Consider the following 18,864-nt stretch of genomic DNA (forward strand, 5'->3'; position numbering starts at 1 on the left):
TTTCTAATCCATTTTTACCACATGATTTGAAATTTTCACAATTAGTGTAAGCTTGTCATTTTTTTTTTTTTCTTATTGTTAGGTATATAATAGTGTAGTAGTTCTTCTTTATTGTGCTGTAGCTTCAATGCAAGTCCTAGCTGCTGTATAACAAGCTCTAGACCTTGGCCTGCTAATCCAGTTAAACCTACTTTTTCTACATTATTTGCTAAGAATTGTTGTTCTATTGAGTCAATCCTCAGGTTAAGTAAGTTGGAATTTTCCTCATTTTGCTTGAATGAAGCTTCCAGATCCACAATTCTTTTGCTGATTTCAGCGTTGGAGTCCTGCAGTTTACTTATGATTTTATGCATTTTGTAAAAGGAATCTGAGACAAATGAAATCGATTTCTTGATATCTTCTGCTTCTGTCTTCAGGTCTTCCATTTGCTTCTTTATTGGTACAATTTCTATTAGTAAATCCAGCAAATGGATTTAACTGGATAGCTTCCTTAGTACGCCCTCTATATTTAGGGTGTTCCGCCTGCTTTTGTGTAACCTCCAAGTCTTCGTTTACTACAGTTGATGAATGCAGCAAATCGTGATATTCTTCTGCCGAGTAGGAAATGTCACTTTTTTTCTTCCTTCTCTTCTTTCCTGCACAATATACACCGCCACTGCTGTTTCTTTTGTTTCGCCATCCCTTTATAGGTTGCTTCTTTCAATGAGAGTCGATAATGATACCCATTGTTGCAGCCATAACATACCACCTCTACCACTTGCAGCGGTAGGTTACGCTTTTTGCATATATTGTGACGCATGTTTGCAAATCTTTGGAGTAGAGTTAGTTTTAACACAAGACGTTTCAGATAATGCACTTACACGAAATAAACAACAAAAGAAAGAATTTAACAACTTACAAATGGCAAAGATTTCCAATTTACTCTAAGAGCGCTAATACAGTAGACATGTTTGCTTAGCCCTCTATCAATAATAATAATAATAATAATAATAACCCTTGTGGACAAAATGGAAAAGGCTACCTACCTGATTGACATAGCGGTGCCCAACACTAGCAATGTCCAGAAAACCCATAAGGAAAAAATTAGGAAGTACACGAACCTGGACCATGAGATCAAGGAGATGTAGCATATGCAAGAAGTATTAACCATCCCAATCATCATGTCAACCACCGGCTTGGTACCAAAGACTCTAAATAGCAGCCTAGAAGCAACAGCTCTCCCAGAGAACACCTACAAGGAACTCCAGAGAGTTGCAATCCTGAACACCTGTAGGATAGTCAGAGATTTCCTCGACCGACAGTAACACCAGACATTACATCCACCCTGTGTACTTGGTAGCAGTACCCGTCACGGAGTGGAATCCCCCAATCAGGGAGAAATAATGTAATAATAATAATAATAATAATAATAATAATAATAACCATCGTCACGAAGAACGTAATAGCTCCTGCCATCTTGGAAAAAATCAAGCAGGATGTCAACGATCAACTACAAAGCACAAAGAATATGGTCAATATCGAATCAGAGGAGGAACATCATACCATGGAACAAGAGGAGGAACAGTAAGAAGAAATACAACCCAGAGTAGCTGAAGTGGAAAGAGACGAAGTCATGATATCCAGAATAGAAGACGAGTGGAAGAAGGCCTTAACAGAATTTGAAGGAATGGACCACACAAGAACCCACGTGATACCTAAGAAGATGCCAAATAAAATCCTGTGGAGAGTTACAGAACACCTCAATCGCAAATAATGCCACATTACCTTAACAACAATCGTCCAACGCTGGAGGCTATCCACACAGCCGTATACTGTGCTGCCATAGCAGCTACTACTAGGATTAGTGGAAAAGAAACGAAAGACCCAGCAGCAGCAGAAGAACCGAAAACAGAAGGAACCGCCAGCTTGGGAAAGAAGTCTTCAGCAGAAGATAGAAGAATTAAGAGTCAAAATAGTCCAGTTGACCAACAGGGAAATAGATGTAAGAAATTGATTGGAAAAGTGAAGAGCATCCTCAAGAGAGAGATAGCGTCCACAGCAAACATAACACCAGAAATCAGAGAATAGGAGAATACTTGGACAAACTGAAGCAGAACCTCATCGCACTCAGCAAGAGACTACGCAGATACAAAGAGAGCTCCCAGAGCAAAATAAACAACCGAATCTTCGATGAGGATCAAAGAGGTTTCTACAGGAATCTCGGAGAAGACGAGAAACAAGGGAACGGACCACCCGAGAAGAAGATGATTGAGGATGTCTGGGAAAATATATGGAGCAGGGAAGTAAAACATAACAGTCGAGCCACCTGGATAGAACAAGAACGAAAGGAAACCAAGGGCGTACAAGAATGAGAGGATGGAAGATTCGGGTAGAAGAAGTAAAACAGACGATCAAGAACTCTCACAACTGGCGAACTCCAGGAATAGATAACGTCCACAACTACTGGTACAAGAAGCTCACTTGCACACAAGCACCAGGCAGAGCAGTTCACTCGAATGATAATGCACCTGGAGACAATCCCAAAGCTTCTCACCGAAGGAATCACATATCTGAAGCCTAAACAAGAAACCCGGCGAAATACAGGGCCAATCACCTACCTCCCAACGATGTACAGGATTCTGACCAGCTGCATAACCAAGAAGATATCAGACCACTTACAGAGTCAGAACATTATGGCTGAATAGCAGAAAGAATGCAAGCAGAGGAGCAAAGGATGCAAGGAGCAAATTAACCATAAATTCCTCAGTTATGGAGCAAGCCTACAAGAAACATCGCAACCTATACACGGCCTACATTGATTACCGCAAGGATTTTCACTCCGTACCTCATAGCTGGCTAATACAGACCCTGAAGATCTACAAGGTCAATCCGATAGTGACAAACTTCCTAGGAGCAACAATGGCGAAATGGAGTACCACCATTAAAGTTGATAACATCACAACCAGGGCAATCCCCATTAGAAGAGGAATCTTTCAGCTCTGAGCCCACTGTGGTTCTGTCTATCACAAAATCCGCTATCCACCATGCTTAACGGCAGTAAGTATGGATATAGTCTCAAAGAAGGAAGAAAGAACCTGTGCACCCTCGCCCACCTGATGTACGTGGATGACATCAAGCTCTATGCGGCAACTGGGAAGCAACTCCAGCAACTACTCCGGATCACCGAAGAATTCAGCAAGGACATCAGGATGGAATTTGGTCTAGACAAATGGAAGAACCATACACTGCACCAGGGAAAATTAGTTGGCCGAAACTACCATCTGCTGACTGGTAAAGCGATCGAAGCTATGACAGAAGGAGAGGCCTACAAATACTTGGGAATGATGTAGGCTCAGCAGTTACAGCACAAGGAAATTAAGGCCTGCCTGACCGAAAAATACCATCAGAGACTCAAAAGCTTGCTGAAAGCAAAATTGAACGGAGGGAACAGAGTTAAAGTTATAAAGACCCGTGCAGCACCAGTACTAATATACTCCTTCGAGTTCATAGATTGGACTAACACCGAGGGAGAAGATATATCATGCGAAAGACAAGGACAATGATGACCAAGAGCCTCCAACTCCACCCGAGCTCAGCAGTGGAGAGACTAACAATAGGTCTGAAAGCGGGAGGAAGGGGCCCGATAGACCTGATAGAGCTAATAAAGCAGCGATAGTTAACCTGAAGGATTACTTCGAGAACAACACTTCACCAGTCCACCAGCCCATAAGGAAGATAGATAAGTGGTATACCCCACTCAACACCTGAGCGAGGAATCCCCTTCCGCCCAGTCGGCACAAGAAACGAAGTTAGAAAGATGGGCAAAGAAGACACTCCATGGCATATAGTCCAATGACCTCCATCAAGATCACATCGATAGCATTACTTCCAATGCATGGCTCACAAGCGCGACGCTCTTCCCCGAGACTGAAAGATTTATGCTGACCATCCAAGACGAGGAAATCAACACCAGAAACTATAGAAGATACATCACAAATGAGCCCGGAATGTCAGATGACATATGTCGACGATGCTACCTGGCCTAAAAAACGATCCAACACATCACCGCGGTGTGGAATTGATCACCCAGACCGAGTAAACTCATAGACACGACCAAGTAGCCAGGATAAGACATCAGAAGCTAGCGAGGAAATACCAGTTGACCAAAGAAAGTGTACTATATTGCAAGTACGAACCACAGTCAGTACTAGAGACCCGAACCCACAAGCTGTACTGGAACCGCGCCATAATAACGGATAAGACCATCCCGCACAACCGACTGGACATAACTCTTGTGGACAAAATGGAAAAGGCTACCTACCTGATTGACATAGCGGTACCCAACACTGGCAACCTATAGAGAACCCATGTGGAAAAATCAGGAACAACTACACGAACCTGAGACGAGAGATCAAAGAGATGTGGCATATGCAACAAGTAACGAACATCCCGATCATCGTGTCAACTGCAGGTATGGTGCCAAAGACCCTGCAGGTATGGTGCCTAGCAGCAATAGGTGTCTCAGCGAACACCTACAAGGAACTCCAGAAAGTCGCAAACCTGAACACCTACAAGATAGTCAGAGAGCTTCTCGACCAATAGCAACACCAGCCATAACAACAACCACCCTGTGTACTTGGTTGCAATAACCGTCACGTTGTTGAACCCCCAATCAGGGAGAAATAATATAAGAGCAATAATAATAAACAACGCCAGGAAACATCGCTGTAGAAAATACATCGCCAAGGAGCCCGGAGTGTCCGACGACACATGTCGACGATGCCATCTGGCCTCAGAAACGATCCAACACATCACTGCGGGATGCAATGCTATCAACCAGACTGAGTTCACTCATAGACAAGACCAGGTAGCCAGGATAATACATCAGAAGCTGGCAAGGAATTACCAGTTGTTCGAAGAAAGTGTACCGTACTACAAGTACGAATCCCAGGTAGTACTAGAGACCCCAATCCACAAGCTGCACTGGGACTGCTCCACAACAACGGATAGGACAATCCCGCACAACAGACCGGACATAACCCTTTTGGACAAGAAACAAACGCCTATCTATCTGATTGATATAGCGGTACCCAACAATGGCAACCTGCAAAAAACCTATGGGGAAAAATCAGGAACTACACGAACCTAAGACAGGATATCAAAGAGGCATATATATGGTGCCAAAAAAGATCGTACATAACAGCGTAGCAGCAGTAGGTCTCCCAGTGAACACCAACAAGGAACTCGAGAAAGTCGCAATCCCGATCGCCTCTAGGATAGTCAGAGAGTTCATCGACCAACAATAACACCAAGCATAACAACTACCAGGGTGTTATTTGTTATGTGTACTTGGTAGCAATACCCCTCACGAGGTGGAACCCCCAATCAGGGAGAAATCATATAAGAGCAATAATAATAATAATAAATCAGCAGCAGAAGAAAGGAAAACAGAAGAAACCGCCAACTTAGGAAAGAAGACTTCAGAAGTTAGAAGAATTAAGAGTCAAGATAGCTTAGAAATAGCTTAGACATTATTAATGAAGTCCGAAATTCGGCCAATGCTAAGATTTACTAATTCGCTTTGGTTTGCTGAAAATTCTGACTTTTACAGTTCATCCTAGACTTTACTGCTAATTAATATTTATCCTACATTTACTGCTAATTAATATTTATCCTACATTTACTTCTAATTAATATTTATTATTTCCCTTAGAATTCCTAACACATGCGTCTTGTCTGTCCGAGTATTTTCAAAGCGATGACTTAAAAAAATGTGGCAAAGATGGTTTAGCAGCCCTTGAAACAGTTGTAGAAACGAAAGCTAAGGAACGCCTTCCTACCTTTTGCTGGTACATAACTTTTTTACTTAAGTTTTTTTTGAAATAAAGATAACTGTAAGTCTAAATTCTGTTTTTTTTTTAAATAATTTCAAAACATAGTTTAAAACTTTTATCTGTTTTTTTTTTTTTATCTTCTTTTTGTTTCGCAGCTCCTTCCAAAGGATAATGAAGTGTCTTAGTACTGATATAGAGAGCACGTGCAGTGCGGACGCTGTTGAGGCAGGAATGCACGCACTACGTTTGATTTTAACAGACCTACCAAGCCTGCTTTGCGATAGTTTTGACGAAGAGAAATGTGCAGGCAAATTGCCGCCGATGGGAACAGAGCCCAAAGGTACTGCGTCGTCTTCCAGAATCGCGCAGCTCTTGAGCACAGCTCTGGACCTTTAAATCTGTTTATACGTTGCTGATGCGCTCATTTTCTGCTAATCATGTCTCTTGACTATTAGTAGTAACCAAATGTCAGATTATTGATTGTGTTGCTGGATCTCATTAAACTTTTCCTGCTTTAAAAAAAGCAAGCCATGTTTGTAACTGTTACTGATGCTTTTAATAGCTTTCCATTTTTAAACCTCTCAGAATTCAAATAACATGATCAATGTGTAAAATCAATAAGAAAAAAATTTCCTCGAATTTTATTGGCATTTCATTAATTATAAAAAATTCCCCAAATAATGCCTCTGTCCAAAGTGGGTTTGAATAGGGCCGCACATTTGTACCTTGCTAAAGAACTTTCATAGTGGTGCATGTGAATAATAACTGCAAGTTATCAAGAATATTAACTAACGTCTGTAATTAAGCCACGAACAGCACTATTGGCGAGTTTCTGAGAGAAGATGACTGCCATGCGATATTACGAATCCCTATCGAATATTTCAGTAATCTATTAACAGCAGTGATAATGTGATGATAAATTTTGAAAGCTTTATCAACACGTTTCAATTGCGTCATTTGCCACTACAATTCCCTATACGATATTTCGTATCTTTAAAAGGAACTCTCCTTTGCCCCCTTTTTAGAATAGACGTTATTTTTCATGATACAGAGAATTGTATTCTGTTATTCACGTGAATCTTGTCAAATAAAAATAAGCTATGACCAGATTATAACTTGGCGTATAATCAGGATATTTGCAATCACTTATGACCATAAGTGCTTGCAAACAGTCAATTGATTTTGTGTGTTCAACAGCGGAGCACTGGGGATGCGTCTCTTACAAGGAAGAGCCGCATTCCCAACACGTACACGTACGCGTTGATCTGTCAATGTACACATTCAGTAAAAAATGTCCTCCGAATTTTAAAAAAAGTTGCAGTTACTGGTTGCCTTGATTAATCCATGAGAGAAATCTGACAGATTTCATAAAATTAAATAGCTTCTTCAGTACAATTGATTCAATTATCTTTGAGAGTGTATTTAATTGACAAACTGGTCTGTAGTTGTTGGGTATGGATGGGTCTCCTTTTTTATAATAGGGGTAACAAAACCCTTTTTAAATTGAGTGGGATAGATTCCACTCTCAAAGAACAAATTTATTAAGTGAAGGAATAACTTAATTAACCAGTGTAGTTCACATTTTTTTAATAAAACAGTAGGAATACCATCTACTGTTTGACAGTTTATCCTCAGTCAGAGGTTATTTCCAGCAGGATAATGCGCCGGTGCACAAAGCCCGAATCACTATGGAATGGTTCCAGGAACATGACAATGACTTTTGTTTGCTGCAGTAGCCCGCTCAGTTCCTGGATATCAATTCTATTGAACATCTTTGGGATGAGCTGGAAAGGGCTGTTCGCTGCATGCCTACACCTGCGTCGAATATCAAGGAACTGCGTGACACACTCATGTCTGCATGGTACTCCATTCCTGCACACCGTTTTCAGCGTCTTGTTCAATCCATGCCTAGACGAATTCAGGTTGTTTTGAAGGCTAAAGGAGGCTCAACACGCTACTATGTAGGTGTACCTAATAAAGTGGCAGCACAGTGTATAGTACAGTAAGAAGATAACAAAATAACAATGATAATAATAAAAATTTTAAAATTGAATCAATAAAGCACAATCTAGGAACAGATACTATGTAAACCACTTCTCCATACATCTAGATTAACAGGAATTCATGGTTCACAGAGTAGAGTCACAGAGTTAGTCCCCTATACAGACTACAGGCAAATAATACGCAAAATATTACTCTCCCAGTGGCAACAATCGTGACATCGGCAGGTTGCAAACAAGCTATATAAGATATATAAGATATCTGGATATCAAAGTTATTTTTATAAGATATTTATATATAAGATATTATACATGACATAATAGGGTAATACATGCCACCTCAATAATAACCGGAAGAGAAGTGTTAATCCATACTATGTTATGTTTGTTCCCGTAATATGTATAATTTCTAATTTCGTATTATTTGGCATATAACATTGACATCTTTATGTTCTGCTTTTAGATCAGTGTAAAGCTGAAAGGACTTGAATAAAAATCTGCTTGAAATATTTATTTGCAAAAATACATTTATTACAAAGAAACAATTTGGCAAATATTGTGCAGTTTTGATGGCATTCAAATGGCACCTTCTAATGACATGTTTTATATTTTAATATTTTCTGGCACCTTTAAAATTATATTACCACTTTCAGTATTCATGAAATGACGTCGCAAGGTTGTGCCATACAAGGTATATATATTTAGTTGCCTAAAACAGCAGCAAGAAGTCTGGAAAGCTGTGATTTGGAATTTGCACCTTTAGGCACTGTTCCTGGAGCAGGAACCTTTCCTTCGCACCGTTCTCCAGCAGGATCAAAACTTCCGCACACCATAAAGGGAATATTAGCAGTTAACACGTTTATACCTTTCGTTCCCTCCACTATGGCATTTTCTCCACATTTGGGTCTCAGGTCAGTTTCGAAACATCCGATCAACCTCATGAAGCCGCTAGAGAAAAGCAAAACAACAATTATAAAAATAGTAAAAGAAGAGAAATACTTGCAAATGAAAATGTTTAAATACAGCAGATTTGCATCTGAAAAAGAAACAAAAAATTTCTTGGGTTTTTTTTTTTTTTGCCAAAATCCTCTCAATATTCCAAAAATATATTTCCGTAGGAGCCATGGTTAATTTCAGTATAAGTTATGTGGTGGGTTGATAGCAATACCAGTTAAAACTAGGGCATAAAAAGCACTTAAACTCAGTGACAGGAAGATGGAACAGAATGAAACGAGAAAAAAATCTAGCTTACTTTATAAAGTGTAGCAGTGGATTATCACATAACGGGCATGTCCATTCGCTAGATAGAAGAGAATGGCACACTTAAAATCAGTGTAAATATCGTACTCCAAACAGATACAATATATTTGGAAAGGATAGTAAGAATAAATCACAACGGTATCTTCACGAGCTCACACAAGATAAAATCTTGTGTGAGTTTAGGACTCGAACTCAGGTCTTTTCCACCAGGTGTGAAGAGGATGGCAATCCTATCAACTGTGCTACCCACAAAGGCATGGAGAGGAAGCTTTTCAGAGAAAAATCAAGTGGGAATATGATGATTACACATGCTCTTAGAAGAAATATCAAGTTATAATGGGAGGAGGAAAGGAAACAGTGTAAAAGTCGTAGCAGGAAGAGAGAAAGGTGGAGACGGAAAAGCGTAAAGAGCAAGCTTGGAGTATCCATGAAATCATTAACAATGAAGACCACGAGATGCCACCCTGCAAATCCCACGCAGGGTCAAAAGAACGTCGTCAGTATGCAACGTCTTTGGCCACCTTTGACAACCCAGATCCACCGAGTTGTCGGAAAACACTAGCGTCAGCATAAGATGAACGATACGGAGCCATCTGAAGGCAGTAAAATATTGTATACTTGGTTCCTATGTTGCGTAGTATGCCATCGAATCCCACGTCGAAAGTAGCCAGTGTCAGCAAAAAAGACTGAGGTAATGAAACTGAAGAGGTTCGCTTCAGCACATTCCAAGCAGGTTGCCAACCTGTGTCGGAATATCCCTTTCCAGAAATGTTGTTTGTACAAAGGTCCAACAGGGGTTGTATGTTTTGTATTATTGTCCTTGAAAGAAGCATTAATTAGAATTATTTGCATTTGTTGTTGAAGGGTTCAAAGAGAAAGAGTTTTCCCTTTGAGTGCATTTCTGTTGTTCCTAGAATTAAAGAACTGGTTGTAGTAGTCACGTTTACATCAGGGGAAGTAGAACTGACTGAGGTTGATGGCCCTTGTGAGGAGGGCAGAAACTGTCACATCGTTTGGTATTGTTGCCTTATATTATGCTTTCTTCGAAGGAAGACAGAAATGGAGTAAACTGTAAAGTCACCAGAAATTGAGTCTATAGTTTTGAAACTCTTGATGAGTTTTTGTTTAGATGGAGTTGTTGCAGCATCAAACTGCAGAGTTAATTGGTGTCGCAAATACTCGTAAATTGGACACTGATACAGAACGTGACTCTCCTTCACTGCTGGTACAAAAGGGATAACTATAAAAGTTTAAGATGAGCCATTACTAGTAATTATATACACAGTGTGCCAATTAAATAACGAGACTGACACTACTAAAAAAAAAATAAAAAAAATAGCACTAACGGCAAATTAAGGTTATATATTTTCGAAGTAACCACCTCCGATGTGTTTACATCTTTTAGTTTTTTTTTGTTAGTGCATTGGCTTCTGTGGCCATAATACAACCTCCCAACGTTCTTGCACTGTATTCTGATCCAAGGCCGAAACGGGATTTGACCCCGCGACTTTTGGGTTGCCAGGCAGGCACTTTACTCACCTGGCTAGCCCGGTCAGCACCTCTTTTAATATTAGTACAGTATTAGTATTAGTATTAGCAATGGCCACATGGTGCAATGCAAGGAAGCCAATAGCTTATGCTGCAAAATAAAAAAAAAATAATAATAAGTAAATAAATAATAATAAATAAATAAATAATAATAAATAAATAAATAAATAATATAATATAATATAATAATAAATAAATAAATAATAATAAATAAATAAATAATAATAAATAAATAAATAAATAATATAATATAATAATAAATAAATAAATAAATAATAAAAAAATAGATAATAATAACACAATAACAAAAATTAAATAAAATGATAAGAATAAAATAATAATGAGAAGAAAAAAATTTTAAAAAAATCAATAAATAAGAGAAAAGGAAATGGACAACCAATGCGTTTTCCTCCTCCCGTAGGTAATTATCCAGCTGACCTTGGAATTTTCCCAAACTGTTATCCTCTACCACCCATGTAGGTAACTTATTCCAATAATTTATAACTCACTGGTTAAAATAAAATAAAACTTCCCTTATACAAGTTTTGAAAACACTTCTGGTACCGCTTTAAGCTGGTCGGTCACTGCAGCCTGGATGTCCTCTATCGTCCCGTATCGCGTTCCTTTCATGGCTGTTTTCATTTTGGGGAACAAAACGTAATCTGCAGGAGCCAAATCCGAAGATATGGGGGGGGGGGGTGTTCCATGACTGGAATCGATTTTTTTGCCAAATATTGCTTGATGTTGACGGCAGACTCTCTTTTTCTTGTTGCTCGAAACTCAACGAATGCGGTACAGAATGTGAAAAATTTTTTATCTTACTCAGATCTTTTAGAATTTCTCGTACATATTCCTTATTGCTACCGATCATCTCAGAAAGCAACCTTGTTGTTGAAACTGAGCAGTCTTCAGTCACATTTTTTCTAACCTTTGTGAGAATCTCCAGTGTTCGAACAGAGATCGGTCGGCCAGGTCGGGGATCATCCTCTAAGAGAACGGGAAAACCATTCTAACACTTCTGATCGAGACAAACATTCATCAGCATAAACTTTTTTTTTTTAAATCGTCAAAAGGTTCCGTAGCACTTTTTCACAATTTACAATAAAATTTGTTACCTGCTCTTTGCTTAATTTTCAATTTTCTGACGACATGCACAGAACTACTATTACTCTTTCCGCCATAAATCATGAACTACTGACCGGACATGTTCAACTTGCATTCGTTGGAAAGAGCACACTCTAGCCATGATACTACTGTATTTTGGCCTCTTACGTCAATACTAAACGCAGAACACACGCAGTTTTGTTATTTAATTAGCGCACTGCGTATAGATTAGAAGGGAACCATTCACTCGATTTAGGGTTTAGGCGCATCAGAAATTTAGATCATATTGCATATAATAATATGTCTGCAAACTTTTCTGTGCTTAAAACTCGGATTTATGGTGGAAAAACCATGCTACCCTCGGCTGAGATCGACTAGTTAGGCCACATTGTGAAAAAAAAAAAAAAAAAAATCGATGAAAATTCCTTGCGTTATTAACGGGATCGAACTCAGGTCTTTTCCAGCGAGTTTGGGGAGGACGGTGATTATACCATCCGAACTACCTAAGAGGGTCATTCACTTGGCTTTTGGAGAAAAAATTCACTTGAGGAATGAACCTCCTGGTAACGTTTATAGTTTTACTTTCCTCTCACCTCTTTTGTCAAATTGCGTTCCAGTTTTCCCCAGATTCTTTTCTTTTCACTTGTGATGTCCATATCTATGTTTCAAGCAACTCGAAAGACATCAGTGGGGATATATATATATATTTTTTTTTTTTAATGCATGGGAAAGTAAGGCACAGTAACCGACGCGTCCATCCAAAGGAAGTTAGTCTGCTGAAACTTGAAATGCTGCAATAGAAGTTGTTCTACAGCTACGAGACATCTGGAGTAAAATAAGGCTTGCGTTTTCTCTAAATACTTCTCATCTGTAGCCAATCTCATATGCAGCCAACCCGGTGGAACCATACCGGAGCCCCATACGTAACGATCGTTATGAAGACTACCTTATAAAGCAATTGTAGGGTCATTTCTTCTGAAACTCTAATTACGTCAGGTGACTCTGGTAATCACACCGATATATTTCTTTGCCTTGTCTATGATGTACTTTATATTTGCACGAAAGATTGACTATCGAGAATTGCACCTAGTTATTTAAAACTTCTCTTATTACAAATTGATTGATTCTGATCAATGATGTTCGTGATCTGTTGATATTGAACCATCCCTTGAACATTAGTGTTGGAAGCACATACATAAAGTGAAGGTACTCTTTGTACAACCCTTCGCTTTATGTGTTAGATCCATGCTTACAGTTCGCGGAGAACTTTAGTTGCTTTCTAATGGAGGGCTGCTCTTGAGCGCCCTTCAACAAGAATCGTCAGGTCGCTAGCGTACGATAATACAGTAGTGTCTTAAACGATGTTCACAGTTCAGCCGCTGTATGGTCCGCCGGACCGAACGTATTGCCAAATTTCTAGGAGGCATCCAGTTCAGCTAGCGCATAACCTCTCTGTCTCTACTGTTCCAGATACTGACCTAGCAGCTTGTGAATGCTAGAGGCACTGTCGACGCCAAATTATGTCAAGATGCTGAATATACACTGAAAGGACAGAATTAATGGGATATCTGGTTACTGGGCAACGCGATGATGTCACCCCTCTCGCTAGTGGACGAATCCACCGCTTAGTAGGTATATATGTACACTGCATTCACATAGACAGTAATACGATGTCAGTATGGATAAACGTCGTGAGTTAACCGACTTTGAAAGAGGGATGATAGTGGGTGCCCGACGCATGGGTCACTCTATCGCAGAGGTGGCACAGAAATTTCACTATCCCCATTCGACAGTATCAACAGTATCATGGGATACCCGTTACTAGCAGGTATCCCATGATTTTTATCCACTCAGTGTATTCATATTGTGTGCATGCCATATTCAAAAATTTCATTTTTTCATACAACATCCCCTCCAAACATTTCTGCAGGAAAAAAACTATCTACCAAACGATCTAAACCTGTCTCTTAAAATTTTTATTATTTTTTTATTATTAATATCATTTTATTTCCACATCAGTGGGCACTCCTGGAACAGCCTGGTTCGGCTAGAAGGGTGTACATGATGCAAATTCCAGTTGATTACATTCATTGGAATTGCAAGAGATCAAAACAGATTGAAAATACACAACAAAGTAAAAATCAATACATAAAATAATAAATAATAAAATAAATAAATAACAAACAATAAAAACACACGATGGCGAATCCAGGAAAGTCTTTTCAGGGGGGAATTCTTTTCACATAGTGCTTATTGTTCGTGTTTATAGAGTTCTTTCACTATGTCCTGTCTATAGCGCTTCGAGCTGCAGAAAGATGGGGCATCAATTCCCAGGGAGTTATACATTCCGAACGTATTTGCTGGGAACACTGACTTAAGGTATTGCACATTTTGCAGGCAAGATTGTACACAAGGTGTTGAATGCACCGGGTTCGTTGTGAGGTCCGAGAGTTTTTAGAAATAATCCAGATGTCAGACAAATCCATTTAGCCGCATAGAAGTTGTACCTAGGTGTGTAGATTCCTCTCTTTGACTATGATTTCCCAGGTTTTCATGCCCAGGTTTGCATAGAACACGCTCCTAGAGTTGGTGAAAGGTAGCCCCTCTCTCTCTGTTTAGCCATCTCAGAAGCCAATATTCAACCCCCAGAAATCTCTTTAGTTGAGTAGAGGACTCCTGACCAGAGTACCGAAACGTAGAGCGGTACGGGTATTAAATTTCTTCGGACGTATTCCAAGAGGAACTCTCGAAGCCTAAGACCGACCAATTCCTGACGGATTGCTCTGTACGCCGCTAGCGTTTTTAGCCTGGCCATCTTGAGGTGGTCTTTGAAAGTAAGCCCATCATCCCACTGCAACCACAAATCCATGTGGAAGTGAACCTTTTTAATGGGGTCCCATTTATTGTGAGCATAATTTCATTAATAGTCCTCCTTTTTGTGAAAGTCATCTCAGCTGCTTTCGGAAGATTCAGTTTAAGTCCCAGTGTCTTAGATAATTCTGGAGTTCAAACAGTACTATCTGATTTTCATAGGCGACTGCTTCAGCATTTGCTGGATCATCGGATGTGACCAGCTCTTAAGATCATCAGATGAAATGAAGTTTGGGTGATTCGCAAGGAAGGGCTCTAGTGCTGTGGCAAAAAACCATGATGAAAGAATCCCCTTGTGAGATGCCGACAGAGGTCATGGTGGTCCTCTCCAATCCATGATCATATTTAATAAAGATTTGCCTGTTAATGAGAAGTTGATGGAGGATAGCAAGAAGATTACATTCGCTTCTGAAATAATGCTTCAAAATTTTAACTAGCTCTGTTGTGTTGAGGGTGTCAAAAGCTGCTTGTATGTCTAGGAATAAGATTTCAAGTTGGTTCTTAGAGTTAAGGGCTTTTTGGATTGCCCAGCTGGCCATTAATAGATCTGAAAGCGTAGACCTCCTAGGAATGACTATGAATATGTTGTGGACACCCATTGAAGCAGTGATCGATTAAGGTAGACTGTATTGTTTTTTCAAACACTTTTAGTAGTCCACAGGAACAGAGATTGCTCTGTAGTCTTTAGAATCTTTTCTAAAAACTTAATGTATGAATGTAGACGCAAAATACTTATTCAGTTTGTCAGCAACAAAACAACAGCAGTCAGCACTCAGTGTTATCAGCAGTTATGCCATCGATATCAAGTAGACTATAGTAATGAGAAAACCAATGAGCGTTTCATGATCATTCACTACGGCTATCCACTCCATACTAACCTTATGGAGTGAGTTAGCAGAGGAAGCCAAATGCGTGAACTTGAGCTGCTTATTGTTTTTTGCTTTCGTTTAATATGGTTAATTTCTTTCGTTAAGAAAAGAAAAGAATTATTGGCTACTTTCTTTTATTTTCCCTTTTAGTCAAAGACTTTTTCGCAATTTGCTCATTACTTATGAAATTACTACAAGTTAGTCTACAAGAATGCGGATAACTTCAATATTTCAGGGCTTCGGTCAATTTAAAGAAAACCAGAAACAAAAAAAAAGTTTTCAATATTTTTCAAAGTAATCGCTTTGGGCAAATGCACGCTTGTGAGATCCTTTGTGAAACTGTTGAAAACATATTTTAAATTCATTTGAACGGACAGCCACCAATTCTTTTTTCCCATTTCTTTTAATTTCCGCATCACATTAAAAGCATTGTTCTTTCAGCATGCGTTTCATTTGTGAGAGGGAAAAAGAGCCTGGTGGCGTCAAATCGGAGGAATATAGGGAGGATTAGCTGAATCCTACACTTTGCCAAAAACTCCCTTATAATGAGTTGCGAATGTGGCTTAATGCTCTCGTGTTGTAAGAACCAGCATTCTTTTATCCAAAGTGAGGCCTTTTGTGAATTCTTTTTACCAAACGAACCAAATCTTTTGCATAGCTATGCTTATTCGCTGTCTTATCTGGTGGAACAAATTCCTTTAAATCACTCCCTTGCTATCGTACAGCGTGATCAACGTTGCTTTGGTTTTCGATTTTTAATAGTGTGTGTGTGTGTGTGTGTGTGTGTGTGTGTGTGTGTGTGTGTGTGTGTGTGTGTGTGTGTGTGTGTGTGTGTGTGTGTGTGTCGAATAGCATGTTGACCGCCATTCGATCAACCTGATCTTCTTCCATCTGTTACAATCGAATGGATCATCTTAGTTCCTCAGTGTCAAATAGTACGAAGCGAAACAGCACAGATCTTTCGTTTCCCAAACCTTCTGTCAGAATTGCACGAATTGTTTCTCTCTTAATGTGAAGTTGCAAAGTTGTTCCTTCTTTCATCATGCGAAGATTCATTCGACTATCAGACTCAATCAATGTGAGAACTATTTCGACTGTTTTTTGAGTTCGAAGCTGAATTGGAGTTCACAGCGCTAGTCGTGTCCCAGATCCTCAAGGCCATGTCTAAATCTTTCAGTGAAAAAATACGTGAGCAAGATGTATTGTCATTACCATGCACGTCTTTTATTAATTTGTAGGATTCAGTTGCACGGTCCTCAATTTGAAACAAAAGTTAGTGTTCTTTCTTTTAATATGTTGTGATTGTGGTCACTTACCACAATCACAACATCGTGAACTGCATGAAAACGACTGACATTGTACAAATGACCTTGTACAAAGAAGTAATGACTTAGATCTGCTACCACGGCCTGCTGCATCATGTACCAGCGTAATTTAGATTTGCCCAAAGGACTCGGTCCTAGAACTTAGTTGTCAAACCTTGTAAACACATACGTATAATGCACTCCCCCTTTGAATAAAACTGAGATTTGAAAATGTGTATAAATACCACCACTTATGAATTAATGCGAAAATTAATTTATAAGTAGTGGTCTTCCTCGACCACTTTGTGTTTTTAAGTGGTCGTCTTCTACCGCAAAATGTATGTTCAATTAGTTCCAGCTTTCTTTTCTGATTAGGCCTGCAGAGGATTCAATCTATAGTCCAGAAACGTCGATTAGGCCTGTTGAGAGGGTTAAATCTATAGTCTATAAACATCGATTAGGCCCGTTGAGAGGAATCAATATATAGTCCAAAAAATAAATAAACTTTCTGTTTATAGTCCAGGATGGTCACATAGGGTCAGCGACGGTCACGAGATAGAGATTACAAACACATCACCACATTTTGCAGTCACTCGAGTTCTTATCCCGGTAAACTCGAACGAGTGTACTGACTAACGTACTCTCGCGTTTGACACTCTCTTCAGCTATCGATGAGGTTTAATTACTTATTGTAATATTTTATACACAATAAAATTCAATTGATAACCATTCAAGTGATTTAATTAGCGTTATACATACTCCACATTAATTCATTATCAATAACCACGTGATGCCCCTCTCTCTCAACACAACAACACTTCTATTTTTTAGATAGTCAACTGGTGATTTGAGTTGAGCGACGCCCTCTGCGATGGAATGAACTATCGTCCAGGTTCGAAATCCTGTAAACTTTACTGTCTGTAGGTTGACCTCTGCAGTCCAAATAGTGGGGCTAATTAGCATTCTTAAAATGCTCGAACAGATGAAAGGTTGGAGTGGGGGTTCGAATCAGCAAAGGGTACTAAAATACAATTCACACCATTCAAAATTACAGTTTTCTCTGTAATGTATATTTTTATAAAAATATAAAAATATTGCTCGAGCATTAGCAGCCATTACATGCATATTCTGTCCCCTCTGGTTGAAAAGACCTGAGTTCGAATCTCGTCAATGAGGAGAGGAATTTTATAGGCCTTTTTCACAACGTGGTTGAATTAGTCGTCTGAGACGAGAGTACCATAATGTTTTCTCTTAGAAAGTGGGTTTTTTGTTCAGCAAAACAGAAAATCGACCATAGAAGCCATGAAATTTATAGGCATGTTACTTGAAATTTATTTACCACAATATGGATTTTAGTTGCTGATGCCGCTTCTGAAGATGTGCAAACTCGTCCACGCTTTGCTCTTTATATTAAAAGCCATACGATATCAGTCAGCCTTTTCATCCACTTCCGCCTCCCAGTGGCGACCATACCTTGTTGGTATAGTCGCCATCGGGGGAAGGGGGGATTGGAAGGGATGAAATTAGTATTGTAAGCGTTTGGCTTTTAAACTTAAAGGATTCAAAATTATGTCGAAGCTCAATAATCTTTACCAATCCTTTATTGTTCAATTCATTATTTGATGTTTGCTAACCGTAAATTTCAATTGTTTTAGCATTAAATATGTTAAAATTAAAAGTTTTAATTTTAAAATTAAAACTTTAAGTGCTTAAAATTAAAAGTTCTTTTAATTTTAACACTTAAAGATGTTAAAGTGTTTTCTGTGCAATTTTTGTTGTGTTTTTGGAATCCAAGCTGTCTGACAATTGTATGGATCATAGTGTAGCTCATATTATACATCACATACAATAATCTTTTTATTTAAGAAATTTTGGGCTATTATACTTTTCTTTTTCTGTAACTATATGATGCGTAGTATTGACAGAAATATATAATTTTAATTTTATCTTCGTACAGTTGTGCATTTATCATCTGTCAGATAGGTAAAAATTATAGCGTGTTATTTAAATAGACCTGAACAATGCTTTGTAGGGTTTTTTTCAGTTATTCGGAAGAAAAAATTATACTACATTTTAGCAGCCCATTTTCTCATGC

The 18,864-nt window shown here is 38.9% G+C and overlaps 2 protein-coding genes across 2 annotated transcripts in view; one reads left to right on the forward strand and one right to left on the reverse strand.

The window, feature by feature from the left end:
* Nucleotides 1–6,333, forward strand: part of LOC150085714 (uncharacterized) — a 32,736-nt gene extending 26,403 nt beyond the window's left edge. Inside the window, exons 4-5 of the mRNA XM_090373460.1 lie at nt 5,693–5,828; nt 5,969–6,333. Of these exons, the coding sequence (XP_090229586.1) occupies nt 5,693–5,828; nt 5,969–6,209 (377 nt within the window). The 3' untranslated portion in view covers nt 6,210–6,333. The remainder of the gene's footprint in view (nt 1–5,692; nt 5,829–5,968) is intronic.
* A 1,970-nt stretch (nt 6,334–8,303) lies between these two features.
* Nucleotides 8,304–18,864, reverse strand: part of LOC150085715 (uncharacterized) — a 31,338-nt gene continuing 20,777 nt past the window's right edge. The window contains exon 5 of the mRNA XM_090374197.1: nt 8,304–8,761. Coding sequence (XP_090230323.1) covers nt 8,515–8,761 — 247 coding nt within the window. The 3' untranslated portion in view covers nt 8,304–8,514. The remainder of the gene's footprint in view (nt 8,762–18,864) is intronic.

This window comes from Mastigoproctus giganteus, chromosome 5, assembly GCF_048544385.1.
Source record: "Mastigoproctus giganteus isolate SK-2022 chromosome 5, ASM4854438v1, whole genome shotgun sequence".
In the NCBI taxonomy this organism is placed as follows: Eukaryota; Metazoa; Arthropoda; class Arachnida; order Uropygi; family Thelyphonidae; genus Mastigoproctus; species Mastigoproctus giganteus.